Source organism: Zeus faber, assembly GCF_960531495.2.
Source record: "Zeus faber genome assembly, chromosome: 1".
In the NCBI taxonomy this organism is placed as follows: domain Eukaryota; kingdom Metazoa; phylum Chordata; class Actinopteri; order Zeiformes; family Zeidae; genus Zeus; species Zeus faber.
Window position 1 is genome coordinate 45,437,552 of NC_137193.1, and position 24,424 is coordinate 45,461,975.

Genomic DNA, 24,424 nt, shown 5'->3' on the forward strand with positions numbered 1-24,424 from the left:
AACACGGTCACGGAGTGCTCCCTTTCAATAAATCTCTCCGCATCGAAGCCTGCTTAGAAGGGCTTATCTCTGAGCCATGAATCTTATGGCGCTTCATCTTACTTTCAAGACATTATGACCGTACACTCAAGAGAGAATTCTGTTTCACTCTTAGTTTGTATTTATTTCATCAAGAAAACATATTAGAAAGAGAAAACACTAACCCCTGCCAACATACAGTATTTATTTCACAAAACACAAAAGAGAAATGGAGAAACAAAAAAATTAGCAAAAAGGAGCGCTAGTGGCCATGGCATTTAGAAATATAAAAACTGGTTTAAATAAATTGGACACTGCAGCTTCAAAAGGTTCGAGTGGCCTTGAAACTTTTTTTCACTAGTTTGAGAAGTTGACGCTACAAACATTTATTTTCCCATTTTAATAAAGCAAAAATAATGATTTGCAGACATGTTACATTTAAAATGTTGTTGTTTACAGTACAAGAGATAACTTCTCTTTATACAAATTATTATGGAGCTTGTGTGTGTTTATCACCGTTCATAAATAAAATCATATTCAAGCACTTTGTCAGAATAGGTTTACAGATGTATTCTGGGTCAACATACATTTACTTGATTTAGAATTTCCAGTGGTTTAACATGCAAAGTGAAACATTATCTTCCATCAATGTCAATGTCATATATTGCTATAGCAGCATAACTTTAGTTTTGGAATGGGACACATCGAGGTGAAACATGAGCTTGGGTTCAACACAGAAGCATGCTCAACATTTGCAAACGGACATTTAGTTGATTGCTGGTCTCTGAAATAGATTTAACACATATCGAAGACTTAATTACGAAAAGATAAATCTTATCTGTATATCTAACAATAAAGTAATAGTTTACCCCATTTACACTAAGGAACGCATAAAGATAAAATATAAAAGAAAATAAGATATTTTGAGTTGAATTAAAATCAGATTTTACAATTTATTATTCATCTTGAACATTACCGGAAAGTTCCAGTAATTGAAAAGGTTGCAATTCTTGATGTCTGTTAATCTCTAATTTTGATTAGAGTATACAATATTTTCCATTCAGGCTGCCATGACTAAATCTTGATACAGCTAAAATAATGTTAAAACAAAGATATTAAAAAAGAAAACATGATGAAGAGGAGAGAGGCACTTCTTATCAAGATGTGGTAAAGGAACCATCATATGCCGGGATCAGAGGACGCCCTTTAAGCCAGATCTGAGTGTCGTGTACACGTTTGAGATCAGCAACAAAACTTGCACCTTTTAACCGCTTGAGGATGTAAGCGTGTTAAGCATGTTCGATTTTATCGGCACATCATGTAGGGTGAGATACGTGTTTGGAGGTCGGTGATCAGCTACAACCAATGAGAGCGTGAGAGGAAACCACGGGAGTTGACATCTAGAACTCAGTCTGCCTCCCCAACCACTCTACTCAAATTTCTCCCCCCCCCCCCCCCACCCCCACCCCATGTTTATTTACTTTTGGCAATGTCACGTGAAAGTGTCCGCACCACTACATCCAGAAGACAAAATGTTAGGATTTTGGAAGTGGTGTAGTCTGAGCCTGGCATTAGCGATTCAAATCCCAAGCATGAAAACATGGCGTCCACTTTGTTAGTGAAATGTTAAGACTACACATTGGCCATGATGAGAGCTGCATCAGTGAAGCTTGGTACATCGGGTGAGACCTCCTCCCCTCCTCCTATCTCAACCTCACATGTACAACATGTTGAGTACAGTGTCATTCTTTAAAACTAGTATCACCTTGTGTGTGTGTGTGTGTTTGTGTGTGAGATCTCATCCCTGCGTCTCCTTCCATGCCGGGCCAGGCCGTGCAGTGCTGTGCTATGGGCTTGCTTTCTTAGCATTGACAAGGTATCCCTTAGCCTTGATGATGCCCCGGCTCTTTACAATAATGGAATAGCGCAGGACCCACTCCAGCCTCCAGTTAGCGATGGTGAGGTCCTGTGCGCTCTCCTGCACAGCCTCTTGGAACGTGGCGGCCGACATCAGCTCTGGACGTGGAAGATGAGAATCAGTTTGCAGCTCAATCAAATGGGGATGGCAAATTCTAAACGTTTTGAAACGTTGTTTTGTCGCAGATGGCTCAACATTGCCATCTACTGGTGAAATATGTCATTGCCGGTAGTACGTTTATATTCAGCAGCATTTCATTCAAAGATTTTTACTTGGAAGTAATTTAGTTGGCGGGGAACATTGATCTTGCGACTGTTTGAAAAACATTTGAAATGCTTAATCGAAATGTTTTGATCTTGCGTGTGAAAATTACAATCTCTCGCATAAATCAAGCATCAAACAATGCAAGTAAACACACGGAAAGTCAGCGGCCTTTATTGGAATCTTGTTGGCACAATCCCTCAGGTTATATATAAAATTCTGTTTTTTGAAACCTAAATCAAGCAAAGTCAGTGGGTGTGATAGAGTGTTTTCACCTTTTGGATCATTGTGCGTGAGCAGCTGGATGTCAAACTCTTTGGCGAAGGCAGTGAGGTCAGGCGGCATCACGCAGCAGGAGGCCAGGTTAACCTGGTTACTGCTGGGTTTCACCTAGAGGTTTTAAAAGTTTAAGACATCAATTAATTTATTTTTATTAACTATTAATTAACTATTTTTTTGTGAATCCCTTAACATTAAAGTGGTATTCCATAACATTATTTTGATATTTATCCTATATGTGATACATTTGTGGTGTGGGGATGGTCTGCTTTGAGCAGCCACACCTGACCTGGATCTAGAAGAAGAATCTTTAATTATCACACACGCGCGCGCTTTTGGATGGTGGCCGGTGAAATGAGGCCTCTGCATTTAACCCATCCTGGCTTGTCCTTCCTCTGGGGGGGGCAGCCAGGAGCAGTGGGCTGCATTCGTTGACGCGGCCGGGGACCTGGTGACGAGTGTCCATCGCTGGTCAGACGATGATGTTTGCATGTTTTTGGTGGGGGTCCTTACTGACGTTAGGTGGAGGAAACCCCATGTGGGCACAGGGAGAACATGCAAACTCCACACAGAAAGGCTTCTGTTTGGGAGATAACCTGCCCGGAGCACGGTGCCAACAGCGCCCCAAGCAAACCCAGGACCATCTTGCTGTGAGGCAGCAGTGCAATGCACTACGCCACCACACATCTAGGTGATTGGGATCAGCATGGCTGCATACCTGTTGCTCATTGGTCGGTCTAATGAGCAGCAGGTAAAACCCCCAGCCCCACATACACTCAGGAGAGGAGCCCTGTCAGTTACATGTGTCTATCTGCTGCTGGGCCAGTTCTAGCTGGCCCACTCTCAACAATGAAATGGTGTTTAAAACCTTGTCTTCTGTGTCTCTGTGCCGGAGGGCACTGAAAACACCACTTGGGTGGTGTGTGGCAGGAGAAACTGCCACAAAATGATCTAGCTGAAACTATAATAAAAGCTGTTAAGTGTATTTTAGCTATGTATGTGCTCCTCTTTAAGCTGTTTCGATTGTAGGTGGTGGTGCATTAATCAGACTGAAATGCAACCGTGGTGAATTTGATATAAATCAGCGTAGCAAGTTGTGGTTAGCAAACTGTCAATACTGATGAACAGCCAAAATAAAGAACAGCAATCCTAGGATGAGGGATTTCCCCATCACCTCAAGTAACTAAGACAAACATTTTATGTATTTTCACTTTAATCCTGACTTTTGACTGTCTGACCTGAGTCCAGTTGTAGAGCTGCTCCAGAAGCTCCTTGTCCAGGTCTGACGTGCCGATGGCGGCAATCTTCTGGCTTCGCACTAGAGCTTCCAGCTGCTCCCAGCCTGGCTGCAGGTGGGCCAGTGTTTGGCTGTCCCCCTCTGGGAGCGCAGGAGGCGCTATGATTACTGAGTCCAGCTGGGAAACAGCCAGGGTTTGGCAAGCTGCGTGGGAGAGGTAAGCGAAGCGTGGAGTTTTGATGGAAAGTTATGCTGGCAGATATGCACCTCATTGGACAAAACACAATTTCTCATTTAAAGAGAAAATAAATAAATAAATAAAAAAATAAAAAGTTTTGGGGAAAAACTCACCCATGTCAACCGCATCTCGGATTGAAGATTGATCAGACTCACAGAGAAACAGCTTGACTGAAAAGCAACCAGAAGAACTTCAACCTAACCTTTATTCAAAATGACTGACAAAAATAAATACATTTATTAATCATCAGGAACCGCTTGTAATAACTGTCCCTTGGATGACATGTGCAGTGTTTCCCATACATTGATTTATTTGTGGCAACTCCCCACACTATCAACATTGATTTTCATTTTTTTTTAACCATTTAAAATGGGTAAAATCTTATTCTCGACATACATAATTTCCTGCTTTTATAATTTAGATGTGAATCTCTCTCTCTGCTGCACACAATGCGAATGGAGATTCTGAATTAGAACCTGCACATTTATAGTAAATACTATGATGATGTCATAAAGCGTCTTACTGTAAATGTCATTAAATTTGTTAATAAATAGTGGCACGTCAGTCAAGCACGACCAGCAAAATACATCAAATTTGGTCGGTTTTTCACAAATTCCCGCTCCATATGTGGATCGATTTGGATGAAACTAAAACCACAAGATGTTTGTGACATACCGGTTCAAAAGAGACATGTACTGTGTTCATAGCTTCTGCCATTCTTCTTTTTCAAATAGTTTTAGATTTAAAAATTCTGAGAATATTTCCAGAATTTAATTTTTCAATTTTTATTTCCAATTAGGGATCCAGTTAAAAAAAAAAAAAAAAAACACATTTATTGGTGGATTGAAATTGTGCAGAACAAACTCTAGTCTTAAAATAAAAATCTGCATTGTAGAATCCAAGAATTTTTATTAAAATAAATCAAAATATCTGAAAATAAAAAGCTAAACAGTTTTATACAATGAATATTTGCGTGTAGAATTTACAGAACGGACTTGGTAGAAATAAAATATAATCACAAGTATGTTTTAATAAGTGCACAACCCCATGAAAATAAGAACCGTTACCTTATAATTTGCATCTTATCTTTGGATCTCTGTCCGTTCCATTTAGTTCCATTCACACTACATGTTCCAAAGCCGGTTTGGATGATTTCGTTTGCATGCACAGCAAGTGACATCATTGCTGATATCGCAGCCTTTTGACATGTTTATATATTTTGCATATTTATGTTGTGATGACAATAAAAAAAACAAACACACTGTGCAGCCACAATTCTCAGATCTCCATGACTTTGTTAGTGCAGTTTTTGGGTTAAGCATTAAATTTCATTGCTAAACATTGTTAAGCATCAAATTTCATTGAGTCTTCAGGCAAAATGAACACTGACCAGAAACTTTCAGCTCTTCCCGCTCTTCAGGTCTGATGGCGTCGGTTGCCTGAGGAATGGAGCAGTCCACTGTATCTGATAGATTCTGTCAGAAAAAGCCAAATACATATTCCACTTAACCATTACTCCCAGTTCAGCAAACCAACGCATTTTATGTCCCTCACACCAAGAAAATCCTTCACTTATTACCTGTAGAGGTGACACCTGACAAGGTGACTCAGGCTGTGAAATGTTTTGTTTGCAAGAAAGCTTGGTTGTGTTGTCACCTAAGCTCAAAATGTATTTTGAACAGCCTCACACAGTAAGTTGTGCTATTTCCCTGTTTAACAATTTTAAGCTGCAAAAAAGTGAATGATGTTCTTAATTTGACCAAATCAGCTGCTGACAAAACAAGATGAGGTTGCAGTACAACAACATTGAAATCGAGGTATGTTGAGGTAGAGAATAAACAAACCAAGCTTACTGGACAAACTACATGCAGCACCATGTGACAATTCCAGACACATGCGTGATCAGAATGTGCCTTTGGCAACCAACTCTGCATGATCATTCACTATGACAGTTCCCTTTCAACGAGCCCAGGGCCATCCTTTGATGTCCACCACAACTATTATTTTGTTTTTCCAGACACTGGAACCCCTTTGCCTGCTCGAATCGTACCAAGTCCCTGTCCCACTAAAACTTTTCAGTTCCATCAAATAGTTATAAGCTACCCTCTAGAATGTTATCCAAGTTAAGAGTCAGTCCCGAGCACGAGTTAAATGTAGGGTGAAATAGGAATTACACATGGCGAATTTCAGTCTGCCAACTGAAATTTTCAAAAATAGTTCTCTCACCATGTCTGAAGGTAGTTGTGTTGTGGAAAACCAGTCGCTCAGCGTCGCTCGAATGCAGTCTTGAAGCTTTAACATAGAGATACGATTGTGAATATTAATTTGTCAAAGTCACTGCAATGGCCAATAGAAAATGAGATAACACTAATCGCCATGGTGGAAATTCAGGTGTTACAGCAGCTGAACACAGAGCAAGCCAAGAAAGGGATAGAAAGTGGGATGAAATAAAAATACTGTATGTACATATCTATCCATATAGTTAACATGGTAAGTACAAAGTAATGAGGTACCAGTAGCATACGGTATAATGTATAGAGTAATATATGTTATACAGCCAAATGTTATACTTGGTAAAGGATTCTAAATTGAAAGGTCTCAACGTCTTCACCCATGTGCTTCACAGGACTCCAACTGAGAAGCACAACATTATATCTCTTTTGTTAGGAATGTGTGATAGCCTCAAGCATTCAATGGCCTCACTTCAGGAGTCATGAGTTAACCTCCAAAAACATGGCCCACTTTATATGAATCCAAATGCATCTAAATCAATGTAAAATAAATATTTGTATTGATAATGTATAGCAATAAAATTAGAGTTGGGGATATTGAAACACACCATTTTGCAACATGGTATACATGTCTTTTGTTCGTATCTCCTCATCAGTCATTATAGCTTTCCTTTGCGGCTGTCACTGAAACATTTGCCCGATGGGGATGTCGTCTTATATTATTCCGCAGGTAAAAAAAACCTGAACGGAACTCCAGTTTTAAACTATTTTGCTTATGTGACGGTAAATGCTGATACGCAGCGAGGATGAAAATCAACTAGAAAGCGTCTACTTACAATTAGCACAAAATATTTCTCAATAGATATCAACGATTCACTCAACGGTATTCTACCCCCGAAGCACAGGGAGCTAGGCTAGCTAGTTGACGTCCGTGCTGACCAGCAGTGCGGGCCACATAGGAGAAACACAGAGCACTCGGTGGGAACACGGGCAGCGTTTCGTGATCCCAGCGCGCTGACCTCCTCGCTGGGAGAGGACGGGCACTTCTTCTTCAGCCGGCTCCGGTTCACCAGGTTGCCCGTGTGGAGCTTCAGGGTCCTGGCGGTGCTCAACATGGTCTTCGCGGTGACGTTAACCACGGCGTTCGGGGCTTCCATGTGGGTTTTCGGACCCGGAGCGACGTGTTGAAGCGGCGTGGCGCGGCGCGGCAGAACGGGAAGCGTTGTATTACGCTTTTTACCAAGTGGCGCCGTTACCTCGACGAGCACCTGCCGAAGACAACGAGTCAGAATGACTTGCATTCAGCAGTTGCCAGTGACGCGAGACTCGCCAACGATTCGTTCGCGGCGAACGAATATTTCGCCGGTGGGGGGCCAACAGAGTCGTTTTGTTCCATTCGCGAGTTGGCAACTGCAGTCGGCCACGCACACCGAGCTTTGCATTCCACCACAAAAGTCGTTCGACAGCAACAAATTTGGAGAGAGTGACGATTTAAAAAAACGGAAGTCGGGAGCTCTGCCCCGCTCCGCCCGTGCGTCACGCCAACCCAATTAGACCGAGACGGCGGGGTCGGGAAAACCGAACGACTCTTTCAGCTGCGCGAGTCGTCGAGACTCGACTCTGAACATATTCGAACCTTCCACCACGAGTTGCCCGGTGGGAGGCGGCCACGCCCACTGGGGCGTCACTGGCCAGCAAGTAAAGCCAGGTTCATTAAATGATGGCATGGAGTCTAAACACAGGACTGGATTCCTGGAATGTGGACTTTGCAGCGAGTGTGGTGGTCCGAGCGCTAGATTGGCGCGGTTGCGTTTTGTATTTTTATCTATTTTTTATTTTTTCCCCACTTCTAACCAACCGCTGTGTTAAGAGAAGAAACTATTTCCGCTTCATGGCCCAATTACCAACAAATGCCAGGCTGGAGGACCTCCACCCATTTCTCGTAATGTAATTCATCATGTCGCTAAACGAGCTGGTCAACATCCACTGGACCAGCCAATGGGAATCCATACCGCATTAATTGTTTTTGCAGCTGTAGATGGAGGTTTACCCGTAGAAATACATCTTCATTATTTATTAAGGGTCCAGGCCGCATTTGTTTTCCTCCAAATTTTTCAGGCTAAAACCATCTGGGACAGGACAACGGCAGAAGCTACGAACACGGTTTGCTTCTCGTTTGAACCAGTATGTCGCCAACATCTCATGGTTCATGTTTCATCCAAATCAATCCACATACGGAGCAGAAATGAGTGAAAAAGCGACCAAATCTGACCCTAAGTATCCAGGTGGCTGTGCATAGGCGACACGCCAACGTTCAAAACGAATGGAACGAGATGAGATATATAGTAAGACGCTTTATGATGTCATCATACTATGTACTATAAATGTGCAGGTTCTGATTCAGAATGTACATTGGCACCGTGTCCAGTGTGCGGTGTAGACTCCGTCGCTCTGTAGTGGTTAGAGTTTACAAACTAGGCGTGTATGTGCATTTATGTACCGGTAGGTGTCTGTAGATCTGTTCGATTGATATTTTATCTCTTTTGTCCCCATTACTATGCCTGATTCATGAAAAAACATGAATCCACAGAAACTCGTGACCACATCGCGTCAAGTCCACTCGACTGTGCGAATGAGTGATGCGTTCATGAACTAGGAAGGTGTCGGGAAAAATAGAACCTGTGATATGGTAATTAGTCACAGAAATACCACAACGTTTTTCATATTACATGGAAATGTAACTTATTGAAAATTGAATCCAAGAAAAAAAGGCGCCAGTATAATAACGTAAATTGGACTACCTTCGTAAACCTCCGTAAATAAGTAAACCTGCGTAAATACGTCATAATTGACGCGTGCGAGATCAAACATCACCTGCCATCACTGAGACTGCACATGTACTTGCATACAACAAGGTAAATTATAACAATGACAAGGTTTGGTTTAAAGTCAAAGATAGAGATAGTTTTAAACAAAACTTCATGTATAAACAGTTCCCTACAGCTAAAGATAGCAGACTTAAATGAAAAGGCAGAAGATGTTAAGTATTCACAAATTCTTCCATAATAATTAAAATGCTAAACAAATGTTTGAGTTTCATAAACGTTGTCTGCATTACAGTATAGACAAGTAATCTATTTAACTGAATTTTCAAAAAAAAATTATCATTCATTTATTATGTTTGTGGAATAACATGTTTTTATATCATTGTTATTTAAAGTAATTACAAAGCTTGTGTTTATTATGGTTCTAGATGCCAAAAAATAGCCTAAAGTCTAAGACAATAAAGAAGCAATTGTCCAAAAATCCAGCCCTCAAGGTCAGTCACAATATTCTAAAAGAAAATACTGTGAAAAAACCTTTAAAACAGAAATTGAAAATAAATCGGGGACGAAAGAAAAAGTTATTGAAATTTTATGTATGAATAAAGCTAATGAGAAAACTTTCATTTTAAGTGTTAATTCACCATACGTGTCAGTGTCAAGAGCCTCATTTCATCAGATTGATTCACAGTTTGGAGACTCTAGGAACAAGCAGTGTGCTGCTATCATTTTAACATCAGTTGCTAAAAACAAGATCCAGCATGTTTGCACATGGACACAAAATGACCTAGATGATGTTTTGATTAAAGGAAATAATATTTACTAGGATGTGAAAAAGTCTGGTAGAATAAATTATAATGTTGCAGGAAGAGATTATATTGCAATAACAGAATTGCCAACAAGACAAACTATGTTAAATACAACATTCAAAATAACGTATGCTGAACCGCTTACTGGTTGCATTGATGTAGATCACTATGATTATGCGTAATATAATATAGCTATGCCAATTGATAGAGCACTTAAGAAATCACTGTTAAATAAAAATGATGCATGTTTATTAACTTTTTCTGGTAATACATGTGCAATTATGAAGCAGGGATTGTGGTATGCAATTGTTGATTCACATGCAAGGAACAAAATTGGGCAACATGAGTATGACTCACCCAGTACATTACATTACATTACATTTAGTCATTTAGCAGACGCTTTTATCCAAAGCGACTTACAATTGTTCAAACACCGACGGACGCAGCCATCAGGAGCAATTAGGGGTTAAGTGTCTTGCTCAAGGACACTACAGCATGCTAGCAGGAGGAGCCTGGGATCGAACCAGCAACCTTTAGATTACTAGACCACCAGCTCTACCACCTGAGCTACCATCCCCAGTAGTTCTTATTACAACAACATTGAATCCGTCTGTAGTCACTTCTGTAATACTAATAATGTAATACTTTAAATTCCTTCCTCTGACAATATAGCAACAAAAAACGTTTAAAATGTAACATCTGTCATTGAAAATAAAATTTTAGAAGCTATAGAAATGAGTGACCCTTGTGAAAAGAAATCCACTGTGGCCGGTGGTAACTGGTTATTTAGGGCATCATCATTTTCAGTGAGTGAAATGAAAAATAAGACTTATGGTAGTTAAACACATGAAAGAAAACTTCAGTGTGTAAAGTAATTATGTCAGACATGACTACTTATGTTTTGTTTTTGTTTTTAAAAATTATTTACAATTATCATAAATGAAATATGTTGGAAGTTGGGCTACATTGGCATTACATTGAGAACAGTCACTTTGTGTTATCATGAACCAATGCTATATAAATCCACAGTTTGTCTCTGAGTGGTCCTAAAAATCGAAAATTGTAACTGGTGCTACGTTGCACAGAATTCGGAGAACTGTAATACCTATCTAATACGACTAAATTGGATCCTGTGTATTGCTGCCTGCAGCTATATTTATTATTTGTTCCAGTGCGGCTGTAACACATCTATCTTGCCATTAGTGTAGTGAGACAGTAGAAAACAATGTGCAAAATAAAAATCCACAAAAAAACATTTTCAGGCAATTGTGAAGTTTTGGCACCTTATAATACTACCAGTGATCCAACATTTTTGTCAATGCCCAATCTAATGCACACTCAGCTTTCCTGATTGTGTACATTGTGCTTTTTTGTAAAACCTCATTTGTTTTCTCAATTCAATGATAGTGAGGACCTGCATTTTTGTGTTCAGGTTTTTTCCCCCAACACAATTTATCAATTAACACTCACAACGTAAAATATTCATTGTTTCTTACCAAGAAAGTCTATCTTTTGTGCAGAGTTAGTAGTATTAGTTGTAGTAGTAGTATTAGTGGTAGTAGTAGTAGTAGTAGTAGTAGTAGCATTAGTAGCAGCAGTAGCAGTATTGGAAGTAGTAGTAATAGTAGCATTAGTAATATTAGTAGTATTATCAGTAGTTGTAGTAGTTGTAGTATTAGTAGTAGTAGTACTAGTAGTAGTAGTATTAGTGGAAGTAGCAGTAGCCGTAGTAGTAGTAGTACTGTAGTAGTAATAGTAGTAGTAGTAGTATTAGTAGTAGTTGTATTAGTGGTCATAGCAGTAGTGTAGCTGTAGTAGTAGTATTAGTAGTATGAGTGGTAGTTGTAGTGTTGTAATAGTAATAGTATTAGTAGTATTAGTGATGGGAATCATAGTAGTAGTTGCATTTGTAGTAGTAGCAGTAGTAGTAGTAGTAGTAGTATGGCCAATGCCCCTGCGGTCTTTCAAGTATTTATCAACAATGTCCTCAGGGACATGCTGAACTGGTCCGTTTTTATTTACCTTGACGACATTCTCATCTTTTTCTAGAACCTCCAGGAACATGTCCAGCACGTTCAATAAGTTCTTCAGTGCCTCCTCGACAATACCCTTTTCGTCAAACTCGAGAAAAGTGTTGACATGATGTCCTTTCTGGGCTTTATCATTTTGAAAAGCAACATCCAGATGGTCCCAGGGAAGACCCGTGCCGTCAGAGATTGCCCAACTCCCAACTCCATCAAGCAGGTGCAACGTTTCCTGGGTTTTGCCAACTTATACAGATGCTTCATTTGCAACTTCAGCTCCATTGCCACCACTCTCACTGCCCTCACCAAGGGAGCGCCCCGTCACTTCCTTTGGTCTCTCAGGCTGAGGAGGCATTCAACACCCTCAAGCGACATTTCACCTCCGTTCCGGTTCTGACCATACCATTTCATTGTGGAGGTTAACGCCTCTGATGTGGGAATGAGTGGGGTCCTATCCCAATGCTTGGGGGACAATAAACTTCACCCCTGTGTGTTCTTTCCCACAGACTCTCATCTTCTGAGCAAAATTATGATATCGGCAACCAGGAGCTGTTGGTGGTCAAGCAGGCTTTGAAGGAATGGAGACACTTGTTAGAGGGCGCCAAACACCCATTCATTGTTTGGACCGGCTATAAAAACCAAGCCTATATACAGGAGTCCAAGAGACATAACTCCCACCAAGCCAGCTGGGCTGTGTTTTATAACTGATTTGGTTTCCTCCTTTCCCGAGCCCATCCTTTCGTGATACAGGATTATGGCACCAGTCCAGTTGGGAATCGAGACTATGGTTGCTAGGGGGAGAGAGAGACGGAGACCCAGGCAGCCGGTCGCAGCTATGTCCCCACTGCCACTTGCTCCCAGGTCTTACAGTGGGGGCATTCCTCTCGCCTGCCTGACCACCCAGGGGCCTCTAGAACCCTGGAGTTTGTTCGCAGGAGGTTCTGGCAGCCCACCATGGAGACAGACATTCAGTCTTTTGTTGCCGCATACCCCATCTGCAGAACAAGAACCCCCGGGTACACCCCCATGGCCTCTTGTATCCCCTTCTCTCATTCCCAGCCGTCCATGGTCACACATCTCCATGGATTTCATTACTGGCCTTCCACCGTCCCAAGGTGACACTGCCATCATGGTGATTGTTGATCGTTTTTGGAAATCCTGCTGTTTTGTGCCTCTCCTCAAACTCCCCACAGCCCGAGAAACTGCACAACTCATGGTGCAGCATGTGTTCAGGGTGTTTGGTCTGCCCCTGGACACTCCCTCCCCTGGCTCCTGCTACCAGGTCGCCACCACCGCCATGGCTCATGGAGGGGCAGCCAGCTTATAAGGTCCGCCTAGGTCCTACCCTAAACCAACATTGTGCTTCAGAGTAAAACACAGCGTCTTGTCTGTCTTCTATTCACTGCTGCTCTGCAGCGAGATTTATGGAATTATTCCTTTAAAAAGTAACAGAGGCAGAAAAAGAAGGAGAACAATCTTTATTTGTGGGGGCGATCTGTACGGATCAACAACGTTCCAGTATATGCCACTATTAGTGAACATTTCAGAATCGCCACATTTTTCGTAGGTCTCGCGCTGAGTAGCCAGCCACTAGAGATGTGGAAATTTCTCGATTTCAAGATGCATCGCGATGCGGATGTGGACGATTCTGCATCGATGTGGTGACAGAAGATAATCGGGTGATTGGAAATATAAGGCCTGCATGAAAAAAAAAAAAATTCTAATTAACAGATTTTATTGTGATTAAAATAACAGCCTACACAAAATTGAATTATCTCCATCGTGTTTGGGAAGCTCCGTTAACGAGGGAGATCAAGTGCTGGGTGGGTAGACTGGGCCGTGTTTCGCCCCACCCCTGATGATGTCAGAGAGTTTACGGAAGTGGTGACAAACTTCATAACTAAGCTAGGGGAGGATGTGGCTCCCATGGTTACAGTACGACACCGTGGGGAACAATGTTGGGGAACATGGAGGATTAGAAAGCGGCATCTTACCAACTAAGGAGGGCTGTGAAACAGGGAAAGGGTGGAGTCTCAGTTCCAGCAGTCTGACACCAGATACATGTGGCAGAGATTACGGACTATTATGGACTACAGAGGCAGAGCTACCACCAGGGTGAATGCTGATGCTTTGTCATTAGCGCCCTGGTTAGTACTACAGAACCGATTTCCACCGCCGGAGGTGAGCACAGACTCAGCATCTCAGAGAACGACATGAGGAGGGCTCTGAGGCAGGTGAACACCAGGAAAGCAGCCGGTTCGGACGGCATCCCTGGACATGTTCTGAAGACCTCTGCCAACCTGCTTTCCCAGTGTTCACCATCATATTCAATATCTCCCTGGCGCAGGCCTTGGCGCCCATATAGAAAATTGGGGATACGGTACTGCGACAGCTTCGCCTACCACCTTCCACCCAAGTGGCGTTTTCCGGGACCTCCAGCACAGAGACAGAGAAGTCAGGGTTTGTAAACACCAGTTTATTGTAGAGAGTGGACCAGCTGGAATTTTCCTAGGAGCAGATAGACATGTGTCATGACATGGGCTCCTCTCCTGAGTGTGTGTGAGGATGGCAGTTTTACCTGCTGCTCATTAGAGCAACCAACGAGCAACAGTTATGCAGCCACTCTGATCCCAATTACCTAGATCCAGGTCAGGTATGGCTGCTTAAACCAGACCATCCCCAAACCACAGGTACATTGAGATGGTGAGCTGCTCTATTATCAATCTGAAGTGGAATTGATCCGTGGAAACATGAAGTTTCCTTCTAATTCTAATCTGCATTCAGCGATACACTTTGCAGGCAGCATAGCTAATTGTTTTTTTGCTATTATTCTTTTTATTTATTATTCAATAATTATTTATTTTTCTTCATTATTTATATATTATTTTTTATAAATAATATTTATACATAATTATATTATTTTATTTATTTGTTTATTCATTCATTCATTATTGACTGAATGAATTTGAAATATCGTTCACCGGTTCATCACTTTTATTTAAAAATCAGTTCTTACACGCGCTGACCGTAATTTCTAGTATATACACATACTGCAAAACAACGTGGGGGCTAGTTTGACCGTGTTATCCGGACATTACTCGGTGGAGCAGTGTGTGTGAATGCAAATATCTGAATCATTCGGACCGGACATTATCCAGACTTTATCCAGCCAGCACCCTAGTCCGCGTAATGTCCGATTGAGTGGTATGTGTGAACAGAGCAGATAATTGTCCGGATCATTCATAGCGAGGGAGTGGGCGTGTCGTGTGTTGATGACGTCTCTATCATGCGCCAGTTATTTACCGTCATGCGGATCTTCGTCTGAGCGTAGCTGCTCTGTACTGCTTTCTGCTTTCCTTTCCACTCTTTCGTTTATATTACGTCTAAATACATGGAGTATACACACCAAAAAAAGTTAAGTCGGTATCCTCGTCCGCCATCTTGGGTGTCATTGTGTCACCTCTTGTGCGTTCAACCCAGGCTCCGCCCCTCGTCGAAATCCAAACAAGAGTATTTTGAGGTAGTGCAAACGCGTCTGATACCGTCCGTGGCGTCCCACTGCACCAAAAATCCGGTCACACCCGCTAACATCCGGCATTTGTCACCACTCGGGAAAGGAAAATCCGGGTCTCAGTCAAATGACCCGGCAATAGATCCAGGTTTTAATTGGCTCCACCTACGATCAGCTCTGAGGTGAACAGGACACCCGCATTGATCCGCAAGTTTTGGCCCCTTTACTGCCGCGGTGCGACGCACGTTGAAATGGCGCTGGCGCATTAATAGACAGGAACATCAGTGTATCATTCCATCATTTCATATCCCATTTGGAATCCAAAATCAGAAGTTATTGACTTTTTACGCATGGGGGACCATGAATTGTTATTCGCGTGGGGATTGCACCGTGCAGTGGAGCACAGAGAATAACCCCTACGCTCCCCGCCGTTCCCCACTGCCAAAGGACCGGTGCTGTCACATATAGAACGTACTGATTACGTCTTTTAAGAGCAGTGAGGTATTTATCAGATCTGCAGAGCATCTATTCAGTTTATCCTGGATCATAAGTCTGATGTGAGGTGTTTTCTTTTCGGGGGAAAGCAATGAACTAATACCAGAGGCTTCCCCTCCATTCCCTTCCACTTCCACAGCAGTCATGCTACTTGCTTGGAAAGTTAAGACTTCAGAAATGAGTCATCCAACACAGCAACATGCTAAACATAGCTCCAGATGTGCTCTTTCCACATGTCACAAGTGGGCTCCCACCGAGAACCACAAGATAAGACTATTTCTGAAATTGAAACCAGAACAAGTACATCTCAACAGGACTCTCTGAGCTGTTCCACAGAGAGTTGAGTCAACTTTCAACACGGTCGGGGAGATGAAGGAATACAGTCATGAGTGTACGGTTTACAATTTTATATAAAAAAATAAATAGTTTTAATTGTACTGTGTTGACTTTATTTAACCTGCCGATAAATGCTCCACCAATGTTGTTTCGTAGTTCAGACTAAGAACAGGTTGTAACCACTAGAAGTCCTGGGAGGGGTTGAATCGGACTGATTTCAAATGAAATATAAGTAAATGGACAATCTAGACAAACTCTAAATTTAAAATACAAACACACTAAAAGTTATCCAAAGTTAACCAATTACCATGTACAGTATTTCATTTGTTTGGAGGGGAACTTGTCCATATAAAGTCAGTCTTCTTCAACCATCGAGTGCTGTGAGATTTTACGACCAGAACACCCAGCAGAGTCAAGGGGGGAACTGGCGGTTTTTGGCCTCACTTTCTCACATGATATCATAGTTTTCGATGAAATTATTGAGTGGTACGTGGTAATGAAGCATGGGGGAAAGGTGGGGTTTTGGAAGATTGTGCTGTTCCAACATGAATATTTTCATGAAACCAAATTCCTTTTGTTTTTTTCCAATTATTATTTTTATCAACCTCCTGATTCTTTTTATTTAACTCACGGGCGTGTGAAAGTCAAAGTTCAAACATTCTGGCTGACTGCTCACCAGAATAAAATTAGAATAAAAGCTTAACGCTCTGCTCTGTGGAGGATTCCCTTAGGGAAAAAAAAAATCACTCAGGTCAAACAGAGGATAAAGGGCCCTCAGTATAAATAATACATTCTTTGCAGTTTCTGTAAAATTTGCTATCTTTAACACTTAACTATGTTTGACGCATGTAGTAACGGGAGTGGAACAGATACATGGAGATTTAAACAGCAATCGGACGCCAAATAAACAGGTTCTCAAGTCATAATGGGCATAAGACGCTTTTCTTTTGCAGCTGCCCCCCCCCCAATCACCTTCCCCACTTCTGTCTCCACTCATGTCTTTCCCGCGGTATAAAAAAAATGAAGAAGACCGAGACGCCAGATGGTGAAAGCCGTACCAGTCAGGTCGGTGCAAGATACAGAGTGACGCCTTAAATCAAGCAGTCGCACAAGAAGAAACAGTATTTCCACGTTCCAAACTCACCTTTTAGTGCAACATAAAAGACACTTTTTAAGATCTCAGAAGAGTGTCATGACACCTGACACATTTCGACCATTTTCTTACACTCCCCAATGTTTCATAAAAATCAATTTAGAAAGTACTTTCTTTGAAAATAAAGTTTTTCCTCTGTTTGCAGCTCGTTGTGTGACGCCGCCTGCTGGTTGGATGCAGCCTGGAGAGAAGGTTTCCAGGGACGTTTCTTTTAAAGGACAGTTTTCAATTGCGCAGTTTAAAGGGGTTTTTTTAATTACAAGAAGAGATTGATTTGATATGGAAAGCATCATAGTCATGCACTGTGCAAAGTGTTTCTTTCCAATTTCAAAATCATACATCTGATTTGGCTTGGTTTACTTACTTACTTTACCGAAACAGCTTAGTTCACAGATCGCTATAAGACTCCATTCACTATATCAATAACACATTTATAAAGTGCTTGATTGCTCAAATGATCAGCTGATATTGAACATTGTAGAAATAACATTGTAGACAATTTCAACAATTTCAATGCAAAGTCATATTTGTGACAAATAGACATAATTATAAAATGTTTTATACAGTATTTACATAAACATTAATATTCAATGAAGGCATACCAGGCATGTTTGGTTTTGTGTTATAAAACATCTGATTTTCAATGACAGTGCATTATTATTATTATTTTTATTATATTTATATGGAGTTATAGCCTTTAACTCAATAAAATAACGTTAAAGCACAGTAAGTGCATTCAACATCATTGCTTTGCCCGTGGACAACTTGCAAAGATTATTTTTAAAGACCATATACTTAAGAAAATGAAGTTTTAACTCAATTGAGAAATACCGCCAGCTTTATATATTAACGAAGAGATAAACATTCAAACCATAGTGCTCTCATCATGTGGGCCTACAATTACATTCTATACAGTTTGTAGGCGGGATTACCTGTGGACTCGGATGACTTAGAGATTTATGTTTCGACTAAGAAGGATTAGCAAATGCCAATAGCTGTATGGTAATGAGAAATCTCTTGTGTCAGTAATGTTATTGAACTGGTTAAAACTAAGGATGTAATCAGAAAAAAAGTTAAGAGCAAATTACTTAATAGAGTCTAAGGTGTGATGGACCTAGTTGGGAGAGGAGCAGGGACACAGGGAGTTGGGTGTTGGGGTTAGGAGTGGACGCCTCCAACACAGACCCTGACCTGACACTCACCTCTTTGCCTGCACAATTTGATATTGCGCAACACAAATTCAATCCTTTCTTCTTTTTTCTTACACAAGATGGTGCTAGTCCTCATCATTTTCAACTGACCACAACTAATGCCTGAGTCACTGATGTGCGCATGGATATGAACGCATCAGTTTTTACAAATTAAAGTTGGCACGGCATCATTGGCAAAGCAGGTCCAACCTGTCTTATCCAGCTTCACAATATGACACAGACAGTGGAGGGATTATGTTTGTTGACGGCCGTTGCAGTCCACTTCCTCTCGGCGGCATATTCATCCGGATAAAGCGCGGAGTAACCCACCGCCTCCACCGACTGCCTCTTCTGGACGCGGTGAAGCAGGATCCTGTAGGCGCCGGTCAACGGGCTCCTTGAGTCAGAGCACGGGTTGTTCTGTAAATGGATGTCCAAGATCCCCAAATCGGACAGCGCTCCTCTGACCTCCTGCTCCTCCACACACAGAGCCTGGGAGGCCTGGGCAAAATGGAATGGCGACAGAGGCAGAAGGGTGTATGCCTGCGGGTACTCGATCCCCTTCAGCCAGCTGCTGGAGGTGATCTGGGAGAGGGGGGAGCGGTCGCCTGGGACGGGCCGCAGCATGCCCTTGATGAGCAGCTGGCATTGGTCGGACACGTAGGCCGGGATGCTGTAGGAGCCTTGGAGGATGCAGCGCTTCAGGCGGCCCATGTTGTCGGCGTAGAAGGGCAGGGTGGCTGTTAACATGTAGAACAGCAAGATCCCCAGCGCCCAGATGTCCGAGTAGCGGCCCACGTACCCCTTGTCCTTGAAGAGTTCTGGAGCAGCGTAAGGGGGTGAGCCGCAGAAGGTGGTGAGGACCTCCGTGGGGCCGCTCTCCAAGCTGAAGCCGAAGTCGCCCACCTTGATGCAGTAGCTGGTGGTGTAGAAGACGTTCTCCGCCTTCAGGTCTCGGTGAACAATGTTGTTGTCATGCTAAAATTCAACACAAATCTGAATCAAAAACTGTTTTATTTCTATTGTACCTTCAGGGCAGCGCACTAACTTTTAGAAGTGGCGGCCAAGTCGGCAACTGAGACTGATAAAACTTTCTCCAAATTGTAATCATTTTATAATTGAGTGATAGTGATCCCATACGATTGTAATCCATGTTTCAATATTCTCATTTGTTTCACCAGTTTGGACAATCAATGCGCCAGGATAACTAGCATGCCGATAACTAACTTGCATGCCGTGTTTTTTTTTCCCATATGAAAAGTGGGTGACAACAGAGGAACCAGACCATATAAGATTGTAGGCAATAGCTAGTTGCCTGGGAAACAGAGCAACCAGTCATTGGCCCTGACCTTACTTAATTATTCAACAAGAGCAGATGAGCTAGCACCAGAGCGTATAACAGGTTTCTAAAAAAAGACAATTTATGGACAATTTTCATTTTAAATCTATAGTCAAGGCAAAATGTATTGAAAACTTCTTTCTTTCATGGTTCTGAGTTTAAAGACAACAGAACTCCCATAGCCGAACGGGGCTCACCATGTGTTTGAGGGCGGAGACAACCTGGGCAAATATGAGTTTGGTCTCCATGTTGGTGAGCTTCCCCCTGGTGGTGATGCGGGAGAACAGATCTCCTCCGCTGCCGTACTCCATCACCAGATAGAGCTTCCTGCTGCTCTCTATCACCTCGTAGAGACGCACCACGTTGGGATGGCACAGCTTCTCCATGCAGCTGATCTCAGAGGAAAACATCAACTCGCTCTTCTTGCCCAGCCGCTGTTTGTCCATCACCTTGATGGCTACTCTCTCTTGGAGGGCGAGAGAAAGAGGCATGGAGGTGAGTGGAATACACAGGATCGATCAAGGGTGAAAAGGTGAAAGGTCAAATGTGGACAAAACGATAGGCTGAGATGATCAAATGTGACAAAAGGGCAAGATGCAGAGGGAGTTGAAGAAAGAAAATCAGCACCAGTTGGGAATCAGACCAGTTGCCCTGTGTGGTGCCAACTGGTCTAAACCCATTGGAAGACTGAAGCAGTCATATAACAGGTATGGCAAAAATGTGCCCACATCAATATGCCCCCCGCCGACAACTATGCAAACCCCAACACACGCATACAAGCACACACAAAAAAGAAATCACTCTTTTGTGTTTTATCCTCCTTAAGGCATCCCAGCAGAAATTAAAATAGTAAATGCTTCTAAACATGGCATGAGTTCGCTGCAGGGGGTGGGTAGGATCTTGTGGGATCAGGACAGCTTTTTCAAACAACCTCCCCACGTCCGCTGGCACGAGGATTCACACATAACCAAAATTCCATGGAGACAAGAGCGGGTGGATACTGTGAGAGGCTAGAGACTCAGAAATGCTCCAAAGAACTAATCAATCCACCCTCATGTTGATACAGCTACAGGAAGTTATTTTTTTTTTCCTGGGGATTCACAAAATGATAAAGCATTGCAATTCAATTAACATTGGGCCTGTATAAACTGTGAGCTGAGCGAATTTGTGTATAAACTAATGTGTCTGAACATTTTTTCACAACCATTTCTGCATGAAACACAGATAGTGTATCTTGAGTAGGCAAACCAACCATTTCTGGGACAAAGATGTTTGATAAATCTTTGAGACCTAAAAGAGATTTAAAAGGCAACAAAGTCTCCTACAACCCACTCATGGGTCGTGACCCAGACTTAGCGAAAAAATGGTTTCGGACTGTACATCTGAATATATCTACATGTAGTGAGGGTTGTGAGCTCATTTCAAACTGCAGACAAAAATAGTTTAGCAGGAAGAAGATCAATCCAAGGTGGAATCTGCATTTAATAGAGTGAATGAATGAATAAGCGACTAACTTAATACTATAAGGCTTAATTCAAACTACAGAAACCCATAAGCAAATGTAAACAATACTCTAAGCGTTGCCATTGCTTCACCTTTGGTCAGGGCGTGAATACCCAGCCGGACGTGGGAGAAGTTGCCCTCTCCGATCTCCCCTCGCAACTCGTAGAATCCAATCCTGCGGCCGAGCATCAAGTCATTGACGACCCTCTCGTTGTGCGCCATGTCGTAGACGACCTTCTCAAAGGGCGTCTGCCTCATCCTCTGCGCCTCCCTCTGTTCTGGGTTGATGCAGGCCGGCACCGGCAGGGCTTTGGTTCCATCCAACATCATGGGAGCCTCTGCTTTACACTTTTTGCTCTCTTTGCATTTTGGCCATAGTCTTTTTTTGATCGCTAAAAGAAAAAGAGAAACCAAAAGTTATTAGATTACTTTAATAGTTAGAGGTCACAACAAATGACATGACAAAGGGTTGAAGTACTTTCTATAGAGTCAGATTGACATAGCATTGAGGAATATAACAATTGCATTTACTAATAGTAGATCAATGGGTGGATGGATCAATAAGTAGGGGTACAAGGTTTTTTTTTTTAGGCTAGAGCAGCGTTTTCTAACTTTTTTTTTTTCCCCACTTTTTAGAAAATGACAAACGACCCAACCATTTAACACTGGGCCAATATTGACGGCATGTAGTCTAGATTTTCAAAATGCATTCAGTGTTACTGTAATCACAATAATAAATTCAGTCAATATTACCAAAAAAACCTATGCACATATGTTTTCTCAGAGCGCAGTTATGAGACGTTCCTTGCCCGAGTAAGTGCAGTGTCTTCAGTAGGTCTATTATCAAAACAAGCACACTTACGTTTAAGATGTGGCCATTACAATATTATCAACCACAATATCAGGTCTAATGTCTCCCATTTTGTTATTTGTCATCATTAATACACACTTATAATATTATTGTCATACAGGGCGGGGTGTAGGCGACATTTTGTTGGTAGCTTGAAGCACTTTGTCACATCGAGACGTAAGACTACCAAGTGTCACAAGATAATGGGGTCAGGCTGCCCATTATGTGATGTGCAGACAAGACCAGAAGCGTAGCATGTGCCTGTTAATTAGAGCTCATGTATCTATTAAAATAGCACCACATAGACAGGGAACGGGGAGTTAAATAAACCAGTGCATGGATGATAAAACAGTCCGCAAAAATCCTATTTTCTTTTTCCATTGTGGGTAAATTTAGCCTAGAATATAATTTGAGCAGACAAACAAAGTGGCAAATCCTCTGCCCACGCTGCTAAGGCTGACCACGGTTTAAATCCTGATTTTAGCCACGGAATTAGTGGGTTAGTTCTGAATATAGCAAGCTATTTATACCATAGTAAGTGGAAGATTCACCAACTCGGTAACTGGTGGAGCGTACTATATAGGGCCTGTCAGCTTAGTGTCACAAGTGTTACATCATGACAGGGAGGCAACGAGGCGCAGCAGGTTGGACTAACAAAGTGTCTGAATCATCAATCATCAAATCTGTTTGATTAGTCCATTCAATGTACTTTTCAATACAATATCTATTTCATATATATATATATATATATATATATTCAATACACTCAAGTAGTTGAGTCAACTTACAAGGTATAAAGCAGTCCGACGGGGCCTTTTCAAACTCCATAAATTATTCAAATAACAGTTTCAATAAATCTGTTAATTTAGAGAAAGCAGTGAGCAGAAGGAGAGTTTGCAGATATTAAAACTCATCTCTGTTCGCATCTATAGTGAAATAAAGGCTTTTGTTACAACTATTCCTTCAGAACAACCAACTTAATTTTTTTGAATACGCCCTCGACTTTAGCGATACAATAATTCAATTTGTATATCACCACCGATAACTATAAGAAGTGCAGACATAAACTGAGCATGTGGTTAAATAAACCAATCTTCAATTGTTTGTATTTGATGGTATGATATATAATTAAATAGGATAAGGTAAGATAGACCAACCCTTAACCAATACCAGTAGTAAATCACCATAATCAATGCAACACCAACAGCCTAACTTAATTTAATATCAACTTACATCCATAATAAATCCCAAACAACTTATAAAAGGCCAATCATGCATACTCACAGGGCACTGAACATGACGTTAACGTTTGGGGGGGAAGAAGTGTCTAGGCTCGAAAACAGCAATCGGAGGCAAAACAAGCAGCTACAAGCAGCTTCAACTTGTCCGATACTAGATGTCTAAACAGGATGTCAATATCACCCTTTACCTGGTAGTTGGTCACTCATGTCTCTCCCTCCGGCTCCTGTCAACTGAATGGCACATGTGAATGGAGCCTCAGAGGGTTGGAGCTCACCCCCCAGCACTGGCAATCCTATTAACACAACATATTAATATCAATTAGGGCTCTGACTGAGACAGGAGCATCCAAAGTGCTGCATAGACACTTCTCAAGAATAAACAAATCCTAAGTACATAAGTCATGTACTTTTATATATATATATATATATATATATACACACACACACACACACACACACACACACAGACACACACACTAATATATGATTTTTGAATGGGGATATTGAAGTAGTTAAAAAAAAAAAGAGATAAAAAACAAACATTAATGTAGATAACGGTGTAAACTGACAAACTGACGGTGATTTTTTAAAAAGGAACAGAATTGACCCGTACGTTACAAATACATCACCAACGTTCAGAGACGTGCAGGTGCTTCTACCGTACGTTTTGATTGGCATTAAATCCTTTACTAACGTGGGCTATTACGTGTGTTAAAAAGTAGTTAAAAATATATATAGTTTACAAATGCATGCTAACGAGGTACACTGACAACTGACTGATTAAAAAAAAAAAAAAAAGGTTAAAAATAATAATTAAAAAAAAACATAAAAACAAAGATAAAAGATGTTTAAAAAAAAAAAAAAACCTGCGCGTTAAAATCGCAACTTCATTAAGCAACGTGTGGTGTTTTGAACATACCATTCCACACGCTCTGATTGATATTCACGTTGGCCAATCGTCAGTTCCCT

The 24,424-nt window shown here is 41.6% G+C and overlaps 2 protein-coding genes across 2 annotated transcripts; both read right to left on the bottom strand.

Annotated features, from left to right (window-relative positions):
* Window positions 1–1,509: 1,509 nt before the first annotated feature.
* Window positions 1,510–7,418, bottom strand: gclm (glutamate-cysteine ligase, modifier subunit). The gene is made up of 7 exons (XM_079998771.1): window positions 7,202–7,418; window positions 6,178–6,243; window positions 5,342–5,426; window positions 4,065–4,121; window positions 3,715–3,917; window positions 2,473–2,587; window positions 1,510–2,034 (listed from the first exon to the last, which is right to left on the bottom strand). Exons 1-7 carry the CDS (start codon window positions 7,337–7,339, stop codon window positions 1,865–1,867), a joined length of 834 nt encoding a protein of 277 aa, XP_079854897.1. The 5' UTR covers window positions 7,340–7,418; the 3' UTR covers window positions 1,510–1,864.
* An 11,329-nt stretch (window positions 7,419–18,747) lies between these two features.
* LOC307227398 (serine/threonine-protein kinase NIM1) lies at window positions 18,748–23,662 on the bottom strand (the record flags this gene model as incomplete). Its single annotated transcript, XM_079996701.1, has 4 exons — window positions 18,748–19,500; window positions 20,059–20,327; window positions 21,457–21,756; window positions 23,644–23,662. The coding sequence occupies 4 exons, from the start codon at window positions 23,660–23,662 to the stop codon at window positions 18,748–18,750; spliced, it is 1,341 nt and encodes a 446-aa protein (XP_079852827.1).
* Between the last annotated feature and the right edge of the window lie 762 nt (window positions 23,663–24,424).